Source organism: Podarcis vaucheri (genome assembly GCF_965113315.1).
Source record: "Podarcis vaucheri genome assembly, chromosome: 16".
In the NCBI taxonomy this organism is placed as follows: Eukaryota; Metazoa; Chordata; class Lepidosauria; order Squamata; family Lacertidae; genus Podarcis; species Podarcis vaucheri.
In genome coordinates, this window is record NC_138754.1 from 30,441,657 (window position 1) to 30,464,447 (window position 22,791).

The 22,791-nt window shown below is 41.5% G+C and overlaps 1 protein-coding gene and 1 long non-coding RNA gene across 3 annotated transcripts; one reads left to right on the plus strand and one right to left on the minus strand.

Annotated features, from left to right (window-relative positions):
* The first annotated feature begins 1,129 nt into the window (after positions 1–1,129).
* MAPK1 (mitogen-activated protein kinase 1) lies at positions 1,130–21,941 on the plus strand. 2 transcript variants are annotated; one of them, XM_082203375.1, is made up of 9 exons: positions 1,130–1,542; positions 10,293–10,475; positions 11,750–11,939; positions 12,789–12,905; positions 14,994–15,108; positions 15,814–15,945; positions 16,969–17,078; positions 18,472–18,599; positions 19,869–19,919. In XM_082203375.1, exons 1-8 carry the CDS (start codon positions 1,400–1,402, stop codon positions 18,586–18,588), a joined length of 1,107 nt encoding a protein of 368 aa, XP_082059501.1. In that variant the 5' UTR covers positions 1,130–1,399; the 3' UTR covers positions 18,589–18,599; positions 19,869–19,919. The 2 variants fall into 2 exon arrangements, with proteins under 2 accessions (XP_082059501.1, XP_082059500.1); XM_082203374.1 differs by lacking the exon at positions 19,869–19,919 and adding an exon at positions 20,324–21,941 and having other exon boundaries at positions 1,131–1,542.
* Positions 18,666–19,919, minus strand: LOC309521233. Its single transcript, XR_014214590.1, has 2 exons — positions 19,849–19,919; positions 18,666–18,782 (listed from the first exon to the last, which is right to left on the minus strand). It is a non-coding gene; the product is annotated as an uncharacterized lncRNA (long non-coding RNA).
* Positions 21,942–22,791: the final 850 nt, after the last annotated feature.

Consider the following 22,791-nt stretch of genomic DNA (forward strand, 5'->3'; position numbering starts at 1 on the left):
GAATCCCCGCAATGACGGGGTGCGCTCCTGTTGCTCGGTCCCTGCTCCTGCCAACCTAGCAGTTCGAAAGCACATCAAAGTGCAAGTAGATAAATAAGTACCACTCCGGCGGGAAGGTAAACGGCGTTTCCGTGCACTGTTCTGGTTCGCCAGAAGCGGCTTAGTCATGCTGGCCACATGACCTGGAAGCTGTACGCCGGTTCCCTCGGCCAGTAAAGCGAGATGAGCGCCGCAACCCCAGAGTTGGCCACGACTGGACCTAATTGTCAGGGGTCCCTTTACCTTTACCTATGTATTGAAAAACAAATCACGAGCATTCCTGCAGCTCTAATGGATCCGTAATAGATTTAAATAAGACAGTCCATATGCCAAGATGTCGGCTGCGGTTTAGACGTCGGCTTTGGGTTTGCCGGTGGTTATTTCTTTAATCGGGCCATCAAGGATCCATTAAAATCCTCCCCCCACCCCCACGTGTGACTCAAACCCGCTTAGCTACCCGAAGAAAAACTTTAGAAATATGACTCCACGATTTTTAGGAAGCATAAGCTTTAATTTAAAAACTACTTTGCCACGTGCCTTTTTCCATCCCAGTTTACTCAGAAGCAAGCCCTAGCGCGGTACAGTTTACCCTCTCAGGCAGGTATGCATGAGATTGCAGCCGTCTCAGAGTGGGAACCCACCTTAACCGCGAATCGGAACAGGAGCCTGTTTAAAAGGCTGCAGGGGAGCAATCACGTGACCCACAGCTTTCTTCCTTCCCTCCCTCCTCCTCCTCCTCCCCCGCCTCCTCTGCGGCTCTGAAGTTACCGCAGTCCCCGCAGAGGCCACGCCTCGCCCGCCGGAGACCACGCCCCCCACAGGCAAGCCGTGAAGCCGAAGCCACGCCCCTTTCGCAAGCGGCGCCTGCTTGCTGCGGCTCGTCCCCTTAAGCGTCCCGCCCACCTCCAAACCCCGCCCAGTTCGCCTCGGCGCGCGACGGGCAAGGAAGCCACGCCCCCTCCGTTCCCTTTTGCAGCTTATATAGGTTTGGAGCAGGCCCCGCCCACCTCCCCTCAGCTGCGCCGCCCCATTTTCCTCGCCGGCCGTTGCGCGCGCTCTCTCTCTCTCAGTGTCGCGTGCGCGCGCCCCACCTAAGCCCCGCCCCGTTTCCCTCAGCGGCTCCTCAGAGAGCGGCTGGCGGTTTGTGTGGTGGTGGCGCCGGCGGGCCGGTCCTTCTTGTGTGCCTCTCGCTCTCTTTCTCCTCACGCGCACAGAGACACGGCCTGCCGGGCAAGGGGAGGGTGGAGTCCAGCCCCTTGTCGCCTTTCCTCTCCTCTTCCCTCCCTCTCATTTCCCCCTCCTTCTTCACCCCCACTCCCCTCCTCTTCCTCCTCCTCCTCCTCCCCTCACGGACAACAACATGGCGGCGGTGTCGGGGGCAGCGGCGGGCAGCTGTGCCAGCCTCGCCGGGGGCCCGGAGATGGTGCGAGGGCAGATCTTCGACGTGGGGCCTCGCTACACCAACCTCTCCTACATCGGGGAAGGGGCTTACGGGATGGTCTGGTAAGAAGGCGCTAATTCTCTCCTCTTGCTTCCACTTCTCTCTCTCCCCCCCCCCCTTCACCCTTTGCTGTTGCTGCTGAATTTTCCCCTCAGCATTATTATTATTTTAATGCAAGAAAGCGCCCTTGGCTTACGGGGTTAAGGGCGCTGCAACGAGGGACTTTCCCTTCCCTTCCTTCGGAATGAAAGCATGCATGGGATGGAGATCGGGGCCGAGAGGTTGCAGAGCCCGACGCCTGCAGTGCCATTCTGCGCGTGTTTTACTCGGAAGTAAGCCTATGTGCGGAGAGTGAGTACCCAAGGGCAAGAAAGGGAAACAGGACCGCAGCCTTATGTATGGGGGGAGAGAGAGAGAGAAATCCTTTCCTGTTTTTCTGGCTCACTATAAGGTACAGCTTGCAGTGCGATCCAAGAAAATAAAAAAGCTTGCACACCGACCTGTTAGTCGTTGGATTTTCCTTCTCACTTTCCTCTGCCTCCCAGTTTTTCAGAGGCTCCTGCGCCCTGCAAAGATGACTTGCTGCAGCCCATCCACAGTGTCACTTTTATGCTGAAATCCTGTTGTGTGTTTATGTACAGCACCTGCAGTGAGCATTGGTGCACGGTATTTAGATTGTGTTGGGCTCCTTAGGGAGGCAGTGTCTGTTGGGAAAGCAAAATAGTATCATAAGTAGACGAGCCTTGCTCAGAGGTAAGTGTAGATTTACAAAGTGCAGCTCTTCAACTCAAGCTTGTGCATGTTTACTTTACAAGCAAATAGCAGTGACTTCAGTGGACTACCCCTAGGTAAATGTGCACAGAACTGTATATGCAAAGGGCTGGATTTCTTTTTTAAACCACCTCTTCTCTGCCAAACCATTTAATCAATAAGAGCATTGGAAGCTGCTTTATAGCGAGTCAGATCTATTGTCCATCTAGCTCAGTACTGTCTACACTAGGGGTCAGCAACCTTTTTCAGCTGTGGGCCGATCCACTGTCCCTCAGACCTTGTAGAGGGCTGGACTATATTTTTTTTTGGGGGGGGGGAATGAACGAATTCCTATGCCCCACAAATAACCCAGAGATGCATTTTAAATAAAAGCACACATTTTACTCATGTAAAAACACCAGGCAGGCCCCACAAATAACCCAGAGATGCATTTTAAATGAAAGGACACATTCTGCTCATGTAAAAACACGCTGATTCCCGGGCCGTCTGCGGGCCAGATTGAGAAGGTGATTGGGCCGCATCCAGCCCCCAGGCCTTAGGTTGCCTACCCCTGGTCTACACAAACTGGCAGTTGCTCTCCAGGATTTCAGACAAAGGTTTCTCCCAGCTTTACCTGGACTCCAGGAGATGCTGAGGATTGAACTGTGGGGATCTTCTGCATGCAAAGTAGGTGCTTTTATCATTGAGCTATGGCTGTTCCCTGTGTTTTCTGTTGAGCAATGTGGAAGCTGTTGTTGTAGGTAATAGGGTAGTATATAAATTGAAATTATTGTTCTTTATTGTAGTTTGTAACGTTCATGATTCGCCTCTCCTTGGCCAACAGCACCCTAGGTAATTTATACTGATAAAAACAATATAAATATAAAATGTAAAGCCAAGAGCTCAATAATTATATCACTGTGAACATGAAACAAAATGATAGTGTTTGTGTGTTGTGGCTTAGCTGATATATTTGACTTGATTGTATATGTAGTGTGGGAGCCTTCTGGGAGGGCATGGGATGCCTCTAGAAGCTAGGGAGCTACCTGATTTCTCATTGCTGAAAGAGTAAAAGCAAGGTGACATCTGTTTCCCAATTTATTTTGTCTTAGGGAAAAGTGAGAGAAGAGATCCTTGGTTGGATTTAATTAGCATTAATAACTTGTGGTGGGTTGCCACTGACAGTATGCTGTCATGAGCAAGAAGAGATGGAGATGCAAGTGGAAGATCGAAAATTGGGAGGAAATGATGGATCAGATGCCATCATTTGTCACATTTAGTTGGTACTTATAGGAAGTATGAAGAAAACAATTTGCTGTTGCATGTGTATTGTGCTGGTTAACTCACATCCTCATATATCTGTCAAAATATGGATATGAGAAGCTGTGGCAGTAAGGTGCAAGACATTGTTGTCTAAGCGATATTGCTGTTTGATCATTGCTGGCATTTTCTCTTTTCTTGCTCTGCCAAATGTATTGTAGCAAGTGCAGGAGAACTCTGGCTTACCGTAACTTGGTATCTATCAGTAGTGTTTTAAATTTGCGAGAATGATTGAATATATCTTATTTAAATATCCATATGTTGTTACGAAACAACATACAGTGTACAGCGAATAATGATGGATGAGAAGTAGTGGTGCATATGTAGGCAAAGTCTCATTGTGCACAAAAAAATCAGAACCAAGTGGTGATAAAACCACATTTTTTGCTTAAACTGCTTTTGGTAGAAGTCTACAAAACTGAGATTCAGTTTTTGTGTGATTCATTATTACTAGAATAAGTGCATTGAAAGTATTTAAGTCTCAGGGACTTCACTGCAGCATAAACATACTAGTCTTGCAGTGAATGAGCTTTCTTTTTTTAAGGAAACGTGTAATGGAGTATAGTTGGTGAAAGTTAATAAATATTTAAACATAATTTGACATTTAATATTATCCACCGGAGTCAGAGTGTATCTCTCACATGTACACACCTTTCCCACTCCATTTAAGACTAGGCAACTGCTGCCCTAGAACTTTCTTCAGTTTATTCTATGTAGCCTAGCATCGCCTAATGGCTTCTTTGTAGGCATCACTGACCAGAAACTCTGAAAGAAGTAAATACGCAATAAGTCATCAAAAATGGGACAGGTTTAGGTTCACTAGCTGGCTGGAAATTAACATAGGTGCAGTGATTGCATTTGCAGTGTAGTGCACTTGTGTGTGTTATGAAGGCTTTGGTGGGCGCAGTCCGCTGCTCTACACAGCTTAACAGGTGGTGACTGGCACTGTTTTGGTCTTCCAGGTAACAGTATTGTGGAAACCAGCCAACCCAGAGTCATCATTTCTTCTCATTCAAATGTCTGCCTGTTGTCTCACCCTAAGCCACTTTTCAGACAATGTACTATCTGTGAACAAGGAGGAAATAATTTTGCTCACAGTCTATGCTCAGCAGCACTTTGCATCAGGCGCTTTTAAGAAAAGTTTTTCCCCCCTTAGGAACATTGCGCAGTGTACTCTGCCCTAGGGGAACTTTTTTTTTTTTAAAAAAAGCAATATTAAAAGTTAGCATGTGAGCAGTTGTTAAGCAATAAATAACACTGATTTAAATCACATTTGAATGCATTTTTTAAAATAAAAATAACTTGTTGGATGTTTATTTTAGTGATTAAAAAACTAAATGGGTTATTCCTTTAAAAACTATAGGTGAATATAAACTGTGAAACTGTAGTTTAATCTAGTTAAAAACTAAAGTATAGGCATAAGCCATTCAACTGCAGTCAGTAAGTGACCATAATGTGAATACTTAAGAAAAGCCTTGATCGTGTCTTAGTGTTACAGTAATGAGATTGGAATAAAGTTTATAGAAGCAGAAATGTCAGTATTAAATGTAAAGATGTCATAAACTTATGCACATGCTCTAAAGCAAAGAAATTGTTGGAAGGTTGTGTTAATGTTCAGGACCAGTGTGGGGCTAACTCTGTGACTTTGCTTGAATCACTTAAGATAACTCCACAACAAAAGTGATTTGAAGCCAGGAGTAGTAGTTGTTTATTTAATTTGTATACCGCCGTATACCCGCAGGTCTCAGAGCGGTTCACGGGATAAAATCATGATATAAAAACACAGAATACATACTCAAAATAAGAACAGGAACAACCCAATAACGTCCGTCCGTGTGTCCCCCACGATCACCATATTTTAATAGGGCATTGGATGTCAGTCAGCCAAAGGCCTGGTTAAAGAGGAACGCTTTTGCCTGGTGCCTAAAGGTGTATAATGAAGGTTCCAGGCGAGCCCCCCTAGGGAGAGCATTCCACAAATGGGGAGCCACTACAGAAAAGGCCAGTTCTCGTGTTGCCATCCCACAGACCTATTGTGGAGGAGGCACACGAAAAAGGGCCTCAGAAAATCATCTCAAGTAACAGCAAAGGATCCAGGTAAAGGTAAAGGTACCCCTGCCCGAACGGGCCAGTCTTGACAGACTCTGGGGTTTGTGCGCCCATCTCACATCTATTGGCCGGGGGCCAGCGCTGTCCGAAGACACTTCCGGGTCACGTGGCCAGCGTGACAACGCTGCTCTGGCGAGCCAGAGCCGCACACGGAACGCCGTTTACCTTCCCGCTGGTAAGCGGTACCTATTTATCTACTTGCCCCCGGGGGTGCTTTCGAACTGCTAGGTGGGCAGGCGCTGGGACCGAGCAGCGGGAGCGCACCCCGCCGCGGGGATTCGAACCGCCGACCTTTCGATCGGCAAGCCCTAGGCGCTGAGGCTTTAGCCCACAGCGCCACCCGCGTCCCCAAAAGGATCCAGGAGTACTCCCAAATTATGAACCTGCTCCTTCAGAGGAGGTGTAACGCCATCAGGAGCAGGCAGCCTCAAAGCCATCCAATCTAAGGAACCACCCACTAACAGTGCCTCAGTCTTATATGGATTGAGTTTCCGTTTGTTGGCTCTCATCCATTCTATTATCAAGGCAAGACACCGGTCCAGCATTTCCACTGCCTCACCTGCAGGTGTAAAGGAAAAGTAGAGCTGAGTGTCATCAGCATACTGCTGACAACGTACTCCAAACCTCCGGATAACCCCACCAGCGGTTTCATGTAGATGTAGAACAGCATAGGAGATAGGATAGATCCCTAAGGAACTTCCCATTGAAGGCTCCACAGGGCTGAGTTGAAATATTCTAGATGAACTCTCCTTGTGGATTGTGATAATTAGGAATGTTACTTTCTTGCCTCCCTCTAGCTCATTGCACGCACCAAAATCTGGCTCCCCTCCCCCAACACAGTCCTTGTTGCTGCTCTCGTCTTTTGAAGTTTCTTCTCCTCCCACTCATCCTGACTTGGCTGATGTGATGGCAGAATTGGCTTCTTTGCAAAATCCTGCCATTTCAGCTCCTGGTTGCTTGCTTTTTTCACTGCTTGTCAACCTTCAAAATTCATCTTTTATATTTCCTTTGCATCTTTGGATTGCTGTGGTATATTGCCATTTTCCCATGCTACCTCCCTTCAGCTTTCATGCCATGCCTCATATGGCTTTCCCCTTTCCCTCCTGACAATATTCCAATTTCGCTGGTGATTCAGCATTCATACAAATAACCTCATTGACCCAGCTTTTCCCCCACATTCTCTTCTACACTGACTTCTTTTCAACCTCCACTGAGAACTCTTTAAGAACTCTCTGACCCTTTTCCTGTGAAAATCTGTCTTGGCATTAGCCCTCATTTCCTTCCCTCTTCTGTGTCTTGCTATTTCTATGATTTGTAAATGGCTGTGGTCCTCTTGAAAGTGTTATCTTCTGCCTACACCTTAGACTCTGTAAGAATGTAAGAAGTTGCCTCATACTGAGTCAGGTCATTGGTCCTTCTAGCTGCATCTGGTCTAAACATCCACCATCAACTCCTCCCTATCCTATATTATTTGCTTCCTGTTCTGGCTTTTAAAAAATATAATTCTTGAAGCATCTCTGAAGAAAATCAAGATTTGACCAACTTTGCCCATTTTCTTCTCTGCTGCCTTTTTAGCAAAGCACCTTCTGCACCTTCTAATGTACACTCACTAAACCCTAGGTGCTTCTTTACCTTTGCTTTGCCAAGGCCTGCACTTCTGCTAACTGCCTTTTGCTCAGGGTCTTGTTGACAAGGATAAATATTGCTTCCCGCACTGTGTCCATTCCCTCCCCCTTCCCATGGTAAGTTGATTTAAAAACCAGTCCTTTTCATATTGCCAGGAGCTGGAGTCCTTTTGAAACCCCAGCCTGCAACATGGAGTCCACCTGTGCACACTTTGGGGGGGGGGTACAGCCTAGCAGTAAAGTTGTGGAGCCCATGCAGTGGGAGCAGAGTCCAGTGGTAAAAGGGTTGTGCCCATGCACCTAGGGGCACAGTGAGTGAGTGAGGAAGCAGAACCCACAGAAAAAGGCATTGCCAAGGTGTACTACTCTTCCATGTGCATAGAAGTTACCTGCCACTAAGCAGTGTATCCATGCATGACATTACTGACTCTACTTACTTCACAAGCACAAAGCATTAAGTGCATAACAGTTTGTTGAGTGTAAGTGCAGTTTACATGCTAAGTCACAAGTATAAACTACTGTAATGAACTTCATTACAGGACAGATCACAAACTGCAATCAGCTTACAATACAACAGCTAGATTTCTGAATAGGATTGGGCATTATGATCATACTACACCACTTATACTGGTCCTCAATCTGTTTTCAGGCCCGATTCTGACTTCTGGCGCCTTTTACAGCTTGGGACCAGGATGTGTGTAGCATTGTTTTGCAGCAGTAAGAAAAGCTAATTCTATTCTAGGTTGCAGCAGCGGAAGTATAATGTCCAGATCAAGGGATGTAATAGTACCACTCTATTCTGCCTTGGTCAGACCACAGCTGAAATACTGTGTACAGTTCTGGGTGCCACAATTTAAGAAGGATATTGACAAGCTGGAAAATGTGCCGAGGAGGGCAACCAAGATGATCAAGGGTATGGAAACCAAGCCTTATGAGGAACCAGTTGAGAGAGCTGGATATGTTTAGCATAGAAAAGAGGCGTCTGAGAAAATATGATAGCCATCTTCAAATATTGAAATGGTTGTCACATGTAATATGGAGCAAGCTTGTTTTCTCCTGCTCCAGAAATTACAACTAAACATCAGGAAAAACTTTCTGATAGTAAGAGCTGTTCGACAGTGGAACAGTCGGATTCCCTTGGGAGGTTGTGGACTGTCCCTCATTGGAAGTTTTTAAGAAGAGGTTGGATGGTCATCTGTCATGGATGCTTTAGTTGAGTTTTCTGCATTTCAGGGGGTTGGACTAGATGACACTTGGGATCTCTTCCAATTCTACAATTTTATGAGTCTTTGACTGCCTATCTCCCTTTATGCCTATCTTATGTTAGGTTCTTTGACAGATAGCCTTCAGTTGATTACCATGCCTTCTCTAGCTTTCCTGGATGAAGGGTTTCTCAGTCTTGGCTCCCCAGTTATGGCATGCTTTTCCCAGTAAAATATGTGGAAATATTATCAACAGATGGGCTTTCCTCTCTCTGTATGTCCAGTCATACTACAAAGATGACGCATTTCATTTATTAATGATGTAGAATATTTCTTTTCAGTGGCTTTTCGTTAATCCTTATACATTGGATATCTCTGTGTATAATATTCACAGAATATTTTGATGTGATTTAATATGCTATATATCTAGTTTTTTATTTTGGTGACCTTTTGTCATACATTAAATTTTGCTCGATATACACAACTATAGACCATATTTAGCATTGTCTGAAACACTTCTCACAGTTCGTTTCTCTCCAGAAAACCATGATTGAAAAGCTCTTAACTTCAGGATTATGCGTATAACTTTTATATAATAAATTATAGCACTTTGTCATTTTAAAACATTGCCTGAATAGGAATTGCATCTATAATAAATTTTGATTTTTTTGTAGTCCTTTTTTGTTGAAGTAGTTCACATAGGGACTTAATATGTTACGTGACAAAAGGCTTTAATTTAATGGAAAATTTAACCCAGGTCCCAGAGTATCTAAGCTTTAAAAAAGCAATGGCGAGGACATTGTTCAGCCTGAGTGACCAGTGCCTTATTCAGTAAAGAGGAATGGCTTCTTTTCTAACCTGTCAAGCATATACTGGATTATAAAATGATTCTTCCTCTCTCTTCTTTGGCTCATCAATTTGGTTACTGATATAATGTCCTCCTGTTTGCTGTATTTCAGTATTAACTCTTATTTCCTTATTTAAAACATCAGTTTTCTGTTTAGTTCTATTCATTTGTTCAGGCAACTGTTACCTTTCAAAGAACCTTATTTCTCCCTGGTCACACCAATGGGACAGTATAAAGGTTTGGTGGAACAAGCAATCTGAGATTTGGACTACTTTAATTCCTGCAAGATTGAATTGGCTAAGTTTCTCTCAAAGACATGAGGTGGTGTGCCATCTTTCTAATCAAAGCTGAAATCATGGACATTTTAATGAGGCAGGAAATCTGGAATGAAGTTTGAAATTATGCTTTAAAGTAGGATCTTGAATGCCAATATTCAAAGGAGACATCTATTCTTGTGAATATTTTGACAAATTTCCTGTCTACTGCTTTTCACATCCTGAAAATTTTTTTGAGAAGAGTTAAAGCAGCAAGTGACTAACTGTTACCTGGATAATTTTGTTGTATTTTGTTCAAAAGTATTTAACGGTACTAACAACAACAACACAATGTTATTATTCATACACTTTTATTTATTTATTTATACAATACAGGAAAACAGCTTACAGCACATATAACAAATTGCAAAACATCAGACATAAAAAAATTCCCAATATAGGGCTCCCTTCAGAAGTCTTCTAAAAGTCATACAGTTGTTTATTTCCTTGACATATGATGGGCACCACTACCAAGAAGGCCCCTCTGTCTTGTTCACTGAAACCTCACAGTATTTTGGCAGATAAATTGAATTTTGTTATCTTCATGATTGAAAAAGGCTATGTCAGCATTTCTAGATAACCTGAGACTTGTTCTGTAGATAATGCCATTAATTTTTTGTTTAATATTGACGATTCTTCTTCCAGTTCAGCACATGACAATGTGAATAAAGTTCGGGTGGCCATAAAGAAAATCAGTCCTTTTGAACACCAGACTTACTGCCAGAGAACTCTGAGAGAGATCAAAATCTTACTGCGCTTCAAACATGAAAATATTATTGGGATCAATGACATTATCAGAGCTCCAACAACTGAACAGATGAAAGATGTGTATCCTTTAAAGATGTATGCCCTTGTGCTCTCATTGTTTCAGCTTTCTGCTCTGTTTCACTGTTGATTGTTTATCTTGGTGTTATCCTAAATTATATGTGAAAGACTGCTTCCTTGATCTTGTCATCCAGTGATTCTTGCTGTTTTATTAGTTGTACTAAGCACAAGTCTTTCTGTGTGCAATGCAACAGAACCTTTTATCTGTTGAGGACTTCAATCCCTCTTGGGTAATCTGCTGGAGTGAGGGCTGCATGCTGGCAGAGGGTGGGGTGGGGCCAAGGCTAAAAGTGGACTGAGTTTCAAGTGTAGCATAGCTTGCTCTTTGTATACCCCATCTCTTTCCTGTGCCACCCCATCTCTCTCTGTGCTTCCCTCAACTTCTGTCTATTTTGGCTCCTTCCCCCACCCTTCCATTGACACTGTTTGGAACTGATAACTTGCACAGAACCCCCCCCCCCCTTTCCATTGTTCCACTTGGTTTGATTGTACAGTCGTACCTTGGAAGTCGAATGGAATGCGTTCCGGAAGTCCGTTCGACTTCCGAAACGTTCAGAAACCAAACCAAAGCACAGCTTCTGATTGGCTGCAGGAAGTCGTGGAAGCCCCATCGGACATTCGGCTTCCAAAACTAGTTCACAAACTGGAACACTCACTTCCGGGTTTGCGGTGTGCGGGAGCCAAAATGTTCAAGAACTAAGCTGTTCGAAAACCAAGGTACGACTGTATGCACTTTGGGGAGTTTCCCTCTCCTCCTTTCTTATCCTTCTAGGCCCATCTCATGGTTCACAGCAAGCCTTTTCCCCCATGTCCAGTTGTCATACTGGAGAGGATTGTTTGAAGCAGTCATATGGATTTTTCCAAGAGCCCAACTGATTGGCATGATTCCATATCTTATTACAATTTGCTATTCTCAATTCGTAAGCAATCCTTGTACCATGCAAATGTTGCAATTTAGAATCATAGAACTGTAGATTTGGAAGGGACCATGAGACTCACCTAGTCCAACTACAGCAGTGCAGGAATCTTGCCCAACATGGGGATCAAACCCACAACCCTAAGATTAAGAGTCTTGTGCTCTACCGACTGAGCTATTCTTAAGTAAGACTATGACATTAGTTATGGGTGATGTGCTTCTTTATTGATTAACCATCCAGCAATGTTGCACATTTTTTCTTCTAAAAATGTAGAAGTGAAATTTTAAAAAACTTGGGAGCTAAGCAACTCCAGTATTATGTAGTAAAATGTTGGTTTGTTTGCCTTAATACGATTTACAGATACATTGTGCAAGATCTAATGGAGACAGACCTTTACAAGCTCTTAAAGACTCAACATCTCAGCAATGACCACATCTGTTATTTCCTTTACCAGATCCTGAGAGGATTAAAATATATCCATTCAGCCAATGTGCTGCATCGTGACCTCAAACCTTCCAACTTGCTGCTAAACACCACTTGTGATCTCAAGGTTAGCAAGTATCTTTTTGTCAATATAAAAGTACCCATGTCAATATAAAACTTACTCATTCGCTGTTTTAAATCAGTGGATTTCTATGCCAAGAAAGATCCCAAAAACTAAGCTGTAACAGAGACTATTAGAAAGGCATGTGTACCATTGTTGTGGTATTTGGCAAGTTTTAGCACACACACAAAAGTTGTTTATGCATGGATTGAAGCTTTGTTCACTTTTTTTGTTCAGATGTTATCTCCATTTTCTTAAAGAATGGAACCTGTAAATGTTCCTTCTTGTTGCCGTGGGACAGCTAATCTGCAGATTCTAAAAGACAGAAAGCACATACAGTGGTGCCCCGCAAGACGAATGCCTCGCAAGACGGAAAACTCGCTAGACGAAAGAGTTTTCCGTTTTGGAGGTGCTTCGCAAAACGAATTTCCTATGGGCTTGCTTCGCAAGACGACAATGTCTTGCGAGTTCCTGCTGGTTTTTCCCCTCCCCCCCTTTTTCTAAGCCGCTAAGCCGCTTATCAGCTGATCCGATCAGCAGATAAGCCGCTAATAGCGCTAATCCTTCAATGGGCTTGCTTCGCAAGACGAAAAAACCGCTAGACGAAGAGAATCACAGAACGGATTCTTTTCGTCTTGCAAGGCACCACTGTATACAGTTTTTATTGCAGATTGAAAATCTGAGAGGGTTTTTGAGGATAGAATCATAGAAATATAGAGTTGGATGGGACCTCGAGGGCCATCTACTCCAATCCCCTGCAATGCATGAATTTTTGCTTGATTAGGAATATTGATGTGACAAAAAATAAAGAGAAAGCTGTTCCTCCCATAACATCTTTGTTTGATTTGATATTAGATCTGTGACTTTGGACTGGCTCGTGTTGCAGATCCAGATCATGATCACACTGGGTTCCTGACAGAATATGTAGCTACGCGTTGGTACAGAGCTCCTGAAATCATGTTGAATTCTAAAGTAAGAGCTGTGCATGGAAGAGTGCCTCATATGGTGCTTGAAATATTTAATAACAAATAATAATATATATTCTTATTCTTATTTTTATTTTTATTATTATTACTACTACTACTACTGTTGTTGTTGTTGTTGGGCTGCCTTCAGATGTCTTTTAAAAATCACATAGCTGTTTATCTGTTCAACATCTGCTGGGAGAGCGTTCCACTACAATGTGGCTCCTGGAAAATCCAATTAAATCCTAAATTTTGTACATGAACAAATTGCACCCTGATATTTAATTCACTGACAGTAGCCATATGAGAGTTTGCTGGCTCAGTTGAATGTCTTGATTATGTGTTTAACCAACTGTGCTGCAAACCAGAGCTAGCTTTGACTTCAAGTAGAAATTCTTGATTGCCTATCATTGAAATTCATGTTGCTTTCTGAGAGATGAAGCTGCTTGCGTATGGCTTTTTATATAATTACCAAATTGAGGCCACAGTACCTAGTGCTGCTGCTTTTTAGCTTTGGAATGGAACTGTGAGTATGATAGGAAATAAACTAGCAGCCCAGCATTCATTTGGAATTTTAATCCCTGGAAGAAAGTGTACATATGCAGGCGTGCAATTATCACTGGTGAGAGACAGGAGCTGGCTAAACTGGCAGAGCACAGTGGAACACACGGTTGTGGGTTTGCATCCTAGTTTGCAGAAGCAGGCAAGTGAGAATTAAGGCAGTCTGAAGCTTAGTAGTAGTGGGTTCCAACTCACATAAACCCAAAAAAGTTCAATGGACCATGTTCTAATACTTGTCCATTCTTTTAACATGTATATCTCAAATCTTACGCATCTAAAGTTCTAGGGCACTTCAGAAATCCATATTGTCTGGTTTTTAATTATTTCTGTATCATCTCTGTGTGTGCAAAATATGCTGTTTATTTTCATATGAAATCAGAAGTTAGTACCATTTAACACATGAGCAGCTCAGGCTAAGTGTGTGGCTTGCTTAACTCAGCAATCATTGAAGTCAGAGTTTCCTGATACAGTGGTACCTTGGGTTAAGTACTTAATTAGTTCTGGAGGTCCGTACTTAACCTGAAACTGTTCTTAACCTGAAGCACTACTTTAGCTAATAGGGCCTCCTGCTGCTGCCACGCCGCCGGAGCACGATTTCTGTTCTCATCCTGTAGCAAAGTTCTTAACCTGAAGCACTATTTCTGGGTTAGCGGAGTCTGTAACCTGAAGCGTATGTAACCTGAAGCGTATGTAACCTGAGGTACCACTGTACTTTGTCTATATCAAAAGATCGCACTGGCTTTTAGGACTTGGAATAAAAAAAAATAAGAGTAATCTTTGTGGGTTTCACATGGTAACAATTAGATAAAGTTTGTATTTTATGTTTCTAAGACTGCATTCCCATGCACACATGTCAGGATGAGTGCAAGTGAGTCCAGCTGAAAGCAATGGTTGGATATGCACCTTATGATAAAGCATAGTTTAGCATGATGTGAATAAGCAGGAAATGGCTGTAGTGAGCCTCAGGCTTACATGCTCCCCTCCCCTTTTTTGTTCCTACATGACGATAAGGAATCTGGTAGCTTTTACTTAGCGACCGTTCATAATGTTCTGAACCAACCAACTGTGGTTATTCTTAACGACAGCTAGTTTAAAACAAGGCAGCTTGACACTATTGCTATTGACGTTGGCTTGTTAAGACTAATTGTGGCTAAGCTTAATAGTAGGTCTCAGTCCCAACAGCATGGCAAGTTGTGCTTAAATCAAAAGAAGCAGCTTCTAAACTTCTCATGGCTGAACTGTGGTTTTCTGTGATAAGCAAATATAGACATTGAGACTGACTTATTAGTAATCATCCATAGATTGCATTGTAGGTGTCTTCTGTACTTTTGTGCTTACCCTTCATATTTATAAAACACAGTGCTTGCCTCATTGTTCAAGAACAGTTATATAAATTCTGATTCATCACAAGTGCTAGGACTGGAATTCTGGTTTTCAAAATTATTACCATATCTTGGCTCTCTTAAATTGTAGTATGTTGAACAGTACAGCAAATGCTAGCAACAAGTGATTTCCCCCAACTTTCTACTTGTAGGGTTATACCAAATCTATTGATATCTGGTCTGTAGGCTGTATTTTGGCGGAGATGCTATCAAACAGACCCATCTTTCCAGGAAAACACTATCTTGATCAGCTGAACCACATCCTTGGTAAGATTTCTATATATAACTATAGGCAAAGGCTGCTTTTGTCGACTAATTGCCATTTCTCTCCAGCCTAGTGATTTGATTGATGGTACCAGCTGTGGCCATCTATTCATATTTTTATTTTAAATTCATGCTGATTTTCTCCCCTGTTCTCACCTCTCCTGCTCTGCATGCAGTACTCTGCACTCCTCCACCAGGCACAATCCAGCAGAAACCTCCTTGATGTAAGCGCCACAGAAACAAGTAGAAAACGAACAAGAGCAAAATTCCTCTTCAGTACCATCCTTTGATACAAATTTTCATTATCCATTGGTCCACAGATATGAACTAGTTTGAGATAATTAAAGAATACCCCATAATTTCCCTTCAGTGCTGCTCCCAGTTAATTTAAGATACAGCTTCCAGATTACTAGCAACTGCTTCCAACCAGTTTCCAAAGTCAGCCCCTGAGCAGGGGTTGAATCTGGAGGTAACCAGAGCAGGGATAATGTCAGGAAAGACAGCAGCTGGTGAAATAACCTTAATTAGTGGAAGGTGCTCAGTACCACAAATGAGAGGTGGTTGTTCAGTGACACACCTGCATCTATTAGTACACCCAATCTAGTAAATGATAACAGATTTAAGAAACTTGATATTAATCTTTATCAAATGCATTCAAGTGCTTTGTTTCCACAATAACACTCTTTTCTCTATTTTATTGAATTGTAGGAATACTTGGATCTCCTTCTCAAGAAGACTTGAACTGCATAATCAATTTGAAAGCCAGAAACTATTTGCTTTCTCTTCCGTACAAAAACAAGGTGCCATGGAACAGGCTGTTTCCAAATGCTGACCCCAAAGGTAACATAAAAAGCTTGAGATAGCAACTGGGATACAGTGATGCAAGATTTGTGACCATTGAATGTAGCAAGGGCTAAAATCTTAGCTATTAAATCTTCCTTCGCAGAATATAACTATATAAACTATGTTATATTTGTGTTTGATATCAGATTCATGGCAGCTTGTAAAGAGCTTTAAATCACAAAAAAGTTAGAGATTTGTAGTTTGCTAATTTCTGTTCCTAGTTCATATTCATTGGGGCTAATCACTTCATGTGCTGGTGGTCAGTGGCACTCTGAAGGATGGTTGCTCACTCTAGACATTACTTGGCCAAATGCTCATGAAACTGTTTTTAGCTGGTGCTTTTTTCTTTTTCTTTTGGAGTTGGGAGTGAACCTCCATCAATTGTGCTTGACTCCAGATTAACAGAGCTTGGAAATAAGGCCCAGGCGCTATGGACATGCACACAGTGCACATGGGCTTTGCATTTCATGTTTGGGCGAAATCTACACACACATAAAAATGCTGTAAAAATGCTTTTTTAAAAAAGTTTTGAAAAAATACATTGAATTTGCCATAGCTCACTGTCGCCATCTAGTGTCACATTTGTATTTTGCACTTTGCAACACACTTAAAACATTTTATTTGCAGCTGTATAGCTGAGTCCTTGGTGATGAGCAGAGGTAGGGAGCCTCCTTGGCTTCTTTTGCACCCCTTCTGGAGCAGAAAGGCATAAGTACACTGACTGTGGCATTGTCCAGCAAGATCAGGAGCAGAGGGCTGGCAAGTACCCCAAGACAAGCACACTTGCAAGTAATTTTCTTGGGAGCAGATGAGCAGTTAAGTCCAGTCCAAAGTCCCATAAAGCATTCAGTGTTGCCTTGGAACCTGTTAGGGAGGTTGTGGGATTTGGTTTGTTCTCCTATAACTATTTTTCTGAAAACGTATTCAGAACCACTCTGAATCATGCATGAAGGGAAGAACAGTGCTGAATTAATATGGCTGCATCACAACACAAACTGATTCTAGCTTTCTCTACTATAGCTCTTGATTTGCTGGATAAAATGTTGACCTTCAACCCTCATAAAAGAATTGAAGTGGAAGAAGCTTTGGCGCATCCATATCTAGAGCAGTATTATGATCCAAGTGATGAGGTAGGGGAACATTTTATTTTACTTGGTTTGAAATCACTGAAATTCTTTAAATAGATGCTTAGAATAGTTTGGGGAATAGAGGAAGCTAGCAAGTAAATCACAAACAAAATTCATAATTTTATATGTACTAGTAAGTAAATAATTTTATATTTACATTTATAGGCAGATCTGATAATTTTTACATTTCCCTTCTTTTGTCAGGCTCCACTAACAAAATCACTGTGAAAGTGACAAAATTCTGTGCAAGCACACTCACTAACATTCAGCAATCCATTCTAGTGTGATTGTGAGTGTGTGACCATGCTCACACATCCTAGCCCTTTGCCATTCTCTTAATTCCAAATACAGTCGTACCTTGGATCTTAAATGCCTTGGCTCCCAAACAAATTGGTTCTCGGATGATCGAAACCTGGTGAGTGTTCCAGTTTTTGAAACATTTTTGGAAGCCGAACGTCCGGCGCGGCTTCCGATTGGCTGCAGGATGCTCCTGCAGCCAACTGGAAGCTGCGCCGTGGTTTTCAAATGGTTCCGGGAGCCGAACGGACTCCCAGAACATATTCTATTCGAGAACCAAGGTATGACTGTAGTTGTTTACTGGCCTGAAAACTGTAAATTTGTTTTTGTTTGATTGTAATTTAATGCCTGATCTGTGATTATAGTAATAAAGAGTGATATTCAGATATTTATGTTTAGATGGGTTAATATTAGACAATTGACACCATGTGACTATCAGATGCCTTAGGTTTTAAATTCTGAGAGGAGTGCCACATTTTATGTAGCAAAAACAACTGTTCCATCTACAATAGCGACACCAATGTTTCCCATGTCAAGTGTCTGTCAACACAGGTGAACATATGATGAACAATTCCTGTCAGTCAGAGCCCCCAGATGTATGTACATAATTGTTTATGTCCATGTATCTGTAGCATTTGTGTTTAGACCCCACAAACAATGCCATTGTACAAGAGCCATAAGCTCATGTTATTTGTAATAACTTGCTGTATTACACAGGAAAAAGATTTCATACACTTCATTGCGTTCTTACTTAACGCATTCTGTTAGACACTTTCACTCTGATGAATAGACATGACTGTCTTCACATAACTAGAAACAACTCAGACCTAATCTGACAAGAACACTGCATAAGAATTTCCTATAAAAATGTAAGAAGTAACACACAGTTGGCCTCTGCTTCCTCTTTGGTTACTAAATGAATCGTAAAACTAATTTTGCTATGCTTTATTATTTTTTTAAGACATATCCTGCTTTTAAACCACCTGGTCCTCAAAGTTGTTTACCTTTACCTCTCTGTTACCTCCCTGTTTCCTATGGTGGTTTGGAACAAATTTGTAAGCAGGTATACTAAAAGATTTCATGTTGCTGTTGTTGTTAGCCTGTAGCTGAAGCACCCTTCAAGTTTGACATGGAGCTGGATGACTTACCAAAGGAAAAACTGAAAGAACTGATTTTTGAGGAAACTGCTAGATTCCAGCCAGGATACAGATCCTAAATGACATACAGGTACATTGAATCTTAGCCTAACTGTGTAAAACTGGCACAAGAAAATAACAGACACAAAATGTGTGATGACATTTTTCTAAAGTAATTATTTTATAAATCTTGAATTACTGGATATCATTCTTGAGTAATCGTGGGTAACTTGGGGCTTTCTTCTGCAAGGGAATTAATTCCCTGCTAGCCATCCTAAAATCAAAAAGACAAAAGTTCAGCCCCAAATTGAAAAATGGTCCAAAGATAAAAATAATTAAAACCTCCCAAAATTCAAAATAAAGACGCAAAATCACAAAAAATCCAAATAGCCTCAAAAAGCAAAATAGAAGTCAAAAACCCTCAAGTCTCATTGCTGTGTTGCAAAGGAAAGGGGAGGAAAGGGGCAGGAGAGTTGATCCTCCAACACTAGAACAAAAGAGCCCTTGTGACTTTGAGGAAACAAAACAAAAAAATATTTCTCGTTTAAAAATCATTTTCAATAAATAGTAAAAAACCTCAGAAATCTCTGGAACTTTCCTACACTGGGCCCATAACCTTATGATGCGCATTATTAGATAGGTGAAGGAATGTAATTAACTATATTTTATTCCCCTATAGACCCAGATATGTGGATTGGCAGCCAAAGGGATCAGCTTAGCACTTGCACTTAAAAGCATGGGACTGAGCAGAGTTTAAATCCCATCTTAAGCAGTTTAATTGAAAGCATAGGACTTAGCTGTTAGGCTAATTTCTCCCTTTATTATCCCATTTATCAAAGAAACAGGCTACAGACTGAAAATTAAGTTTAAAACATATATTTTACTCACAGTCAAGCATTTGTCCTTAGCAGCAAAAACAAATGCAGGTAAAATATTTTTGGGGTACAAAATGGAATATTTTCAAAATGGAATCTAGGCTTGGGGCAGACCAAGACATGTTCATTTGCTCACACAGTATGAAGCAGAGAGAGAGAAGCAACAGGAAATACTTATTTTGCTTCTTCCCCCCTAGGAGAGAAGGGGGAAATGACATCACACGTTTCTATAGTCTGAGTTTGCCTATCAGCAATACAGCTCTATGGTTTTAACCCCTTCACATGTTGACTAGCAGGAATATGCATTGTTAGATTTGACTGCCTATCTCCCACACTACAAATTTTAGTCAAATGTGCTCTGGGTACACCTGGGGGTAGATCATAATTTACATTTGATTAGTAAATAGTGGACACAATTGGATATTTCAGTAGAGTATTAAATCCAGTACTGTTTGGATTATTTACCTGCTTTACCCTTCCTAAAGATGTTGCAGAAGGTCTTTCAGAATATTTAAGTGAAGACAGGAGAGAAATACCGTATTTTTTGCTCTATAAGACTCACTTTTCCCCTCCTAAAAAGTAAGGGGAAATGTGTGTGCGTCTTACGGAGCGAATGCAGGCTGCGCAGCTATCCCAGAAGCCAGAACAGCAAGAGGGATTGCTGCTTTCGCTGCGCAGCGATCCCTCTTGCTGTTCTGGCTTCTGAGATTCGGAATATATTTTTTCTTGTTTTCCTCCTCCAAAAACTAGGTGCGTCTTGTGGTCTGGTGCGTCTTATAGAGCGAAAAATACTGTACTTTTCAAGAATGTTGGTTCAGCTGCCTTCGTTTGCTTTTTTGAGGGCTGTAATTTGATGGTTGTGTCTCATTTCTACTTTATCAATAAATGCACACACGGTTCTTTATTAAAACTTGTTTCCTCTTTGCCTCCCCCTCCCCAGGAAAAAGGAGTTCAAGGGCTGGACATACTCCACATAGATGTTATCTTCCTGGTTCTTTATCTATGGTCATGCCTTGTGGCCTATTTCAGCTTATCCACTAACCACTTCAAGCCATTCAGGAGAACCATTTCTGGTAGTCCTGGCTTTTATGCTTTCAATGGATTCTTTATTTATGCCTGAAAAAATTGTCACTGATATTCCTGTGTGTAATGTCCATTACTGACCTTTATGCAGTACTGTACTTCCATATGCACCTACTGCTGACAATACTGCTTCCTTTTCTGTTTTGAAAGATGCAGTGTTTCATCCCCAGATTTTAACCTAGAAGGTGGCAGACAAAGATTTCTACATCATGAACTGTTTTATTTTCTAGATTTGTTTTGTTAGTAGCATTTTTATTTTTTAAAGAAAAAGCTACAATTTCGGGCACTTTAAGTCAGTGGCATCCTCCACTCTTTTGCACTTCTTTAAGCAGTAGTGGTTACTAACATGCACAGTGCAGATGGACAGAGTGACAGCATAGGCGACATTAATATTAAAATCATGCGCTTGCTCTGATTTCTTCTACACATGTAAATTATTTATTGCAGGGCATTTTACTAGGACATCCAGAAATCTTGCTTTGTTAACCAAACCATAATGATGGGCGGGGGGCCGTTCTGTCATCTTTCAGCAGTCCTAGGTACGTCAACAGTTTTCAATTTGAATGGTACTCCCAAAGCATCTACTGTCATATTTGAAAGATATTCATATCCTAAGCATGTTTACTCGGAAGTAAATCCCAGTGAGTTCAGTAGGGCGAGTAGGTATTCTTAGAATGATAGCCTTGCAGACAGAAAGTAGCAGTGAGAGAGTAATTTAGATAACCACATTTCATCCTCGGTAGTTTTCTGTTGTGGAAAGGCGCCATGTGGTATTCATTAGTGAGTGGAAATATTCATCTGAATATGTGAACTCAATCTACATATTAAATACCAATGAAACACTTCAGGTATCTTTACAATTTTTGAATTTACACGGAGGGCTCTGACAAAGGAACACTGCATCTTTGAATAAGAAATTTAGAATTTACCTTGCTGTAATCTTCCCTGTGGTGATAAGCTCTGATTTGATCTACTGCTCAGTTAAATTGTTTATTGATAATGCTGATTTAGGGCCACCAAACGAAGCTATCACTAAATCATGTTTCATTGAACACTTTACCTTTTCTAATGATAGCTCTTTAAGTATTTGTTTCTGAAACTGTATCACGTGGAGTTTACTAGGTGTAATGTTCCAGTGCAGTGCCTCCTTTACTTTCCCCACTGCTCTGTGGTGAGAAATTTGCCTTGTTTAAGATAATTACTGTGCCCTCGCATGACTGTTACAAGCTTTCTGTGCAAAGATGATTGTCTAAGTGCCACATGCCTACAATTGAAAAAGTTACCTCCGAGTTGTGTTGAATTAAATTCTATCCAGCAAATAACTTAGGAAAAAAATAGTTTTGTTTTAGCTGTTTTTTCTCTGCTCTGTTGTGTTTTGGCAGCAGTGAAGAATAGACTGTATAAAGAACGCTTACTAATGCGAACAAAGACGCACTTGTAATTAATCAAAAATAAATTTTAATCTTGTATCTTTACATTAACCTTTCAAATAATTTTATTTGCTCTTTGATAAAGCATTTAGATGGGAATCTGACGTCTGTTGTATTAAAGGACACTCGCTGGTGGTGATAGCACTAATTTTATCTGCAGTATAATTTAGAAAGCATTAACCTAGACTCTTGGCAGCCCTATCGTTTTATATATTTACTGAGATTGACAGAACAACTCCCAAGTAATGATACATAGGATGGTTCCAGGCCCCTATCCACCTCAAGTTAGTGATAACCAAATCCCATTGAAAGTATTGGGACACTGGCTAGTCACACCTAAACTAGTTTTGATTGGTTCCAATGGGGCATGCTGCATAATCCTAAGCATGTTTACTTGTCTCATTGAGACTTAAGATGCAATCCTATGCACACTTACCTGGGAGTAAGTCCCATTGAACTCGATGAGGTTTACTTCTGAGTAAATGAGTTTAGGATTGTAGCTACAGGCACTTTAACTGAATTCGGGGCCCAGTATAAAAGGGTGCTTATAGGACCCAGAATCCAAACATTTTCTTAATGAATAATTTAGGAATTTGTTTAAGCAGACTAACTTTTAGTAAACAAAAGTTTGTCTTCAAAGGGCATTTTCTATTAACTCTTATGGTCCATAGTACTACTTCTTTGTAAACCACGAGTAGGGGACATAGTTGGGAAAACTGCAAAGATGTCAGTTTTGTTAGGATTCTACACTTCGCTGTTTGTACTCGGGTGGAAACTTTTCTTGGTCGTTTTACAAATCATATCTTAGCCAAATGCCTGCACCTCATTCAGTTTATAGCCCTAGGCTCTGCCTGTACGATCATTACAGAATTAACTTGGTGAGTTTTGACTGTTA

Excerpts from the sequence above, each read along its gene's own strand:
- MAPK1 (XM_082203375.1), top strand. The coding sequence starts at position 1,400 with ATGGCGGCGGTGTCGGGGGCAGCGGCGGGCAGCTGTGCCAGCCTCGCC. Across the intron at positions 1,543-10,292 it reads GGGGCTTACGGGATGGTCTG|TTCAGCACATGACAATGTGA; the intron begins GTAAGAAGGCGC and ends TTCTTCTTCCAG. Across the intron at positions 15,946-16,968 it reads TCCAAATGCTGACCCCAAAG|CTCTTGATTTGCTGGATAAA; the intron begins GTAACATAAAAA and ends TCTCTACTATAG.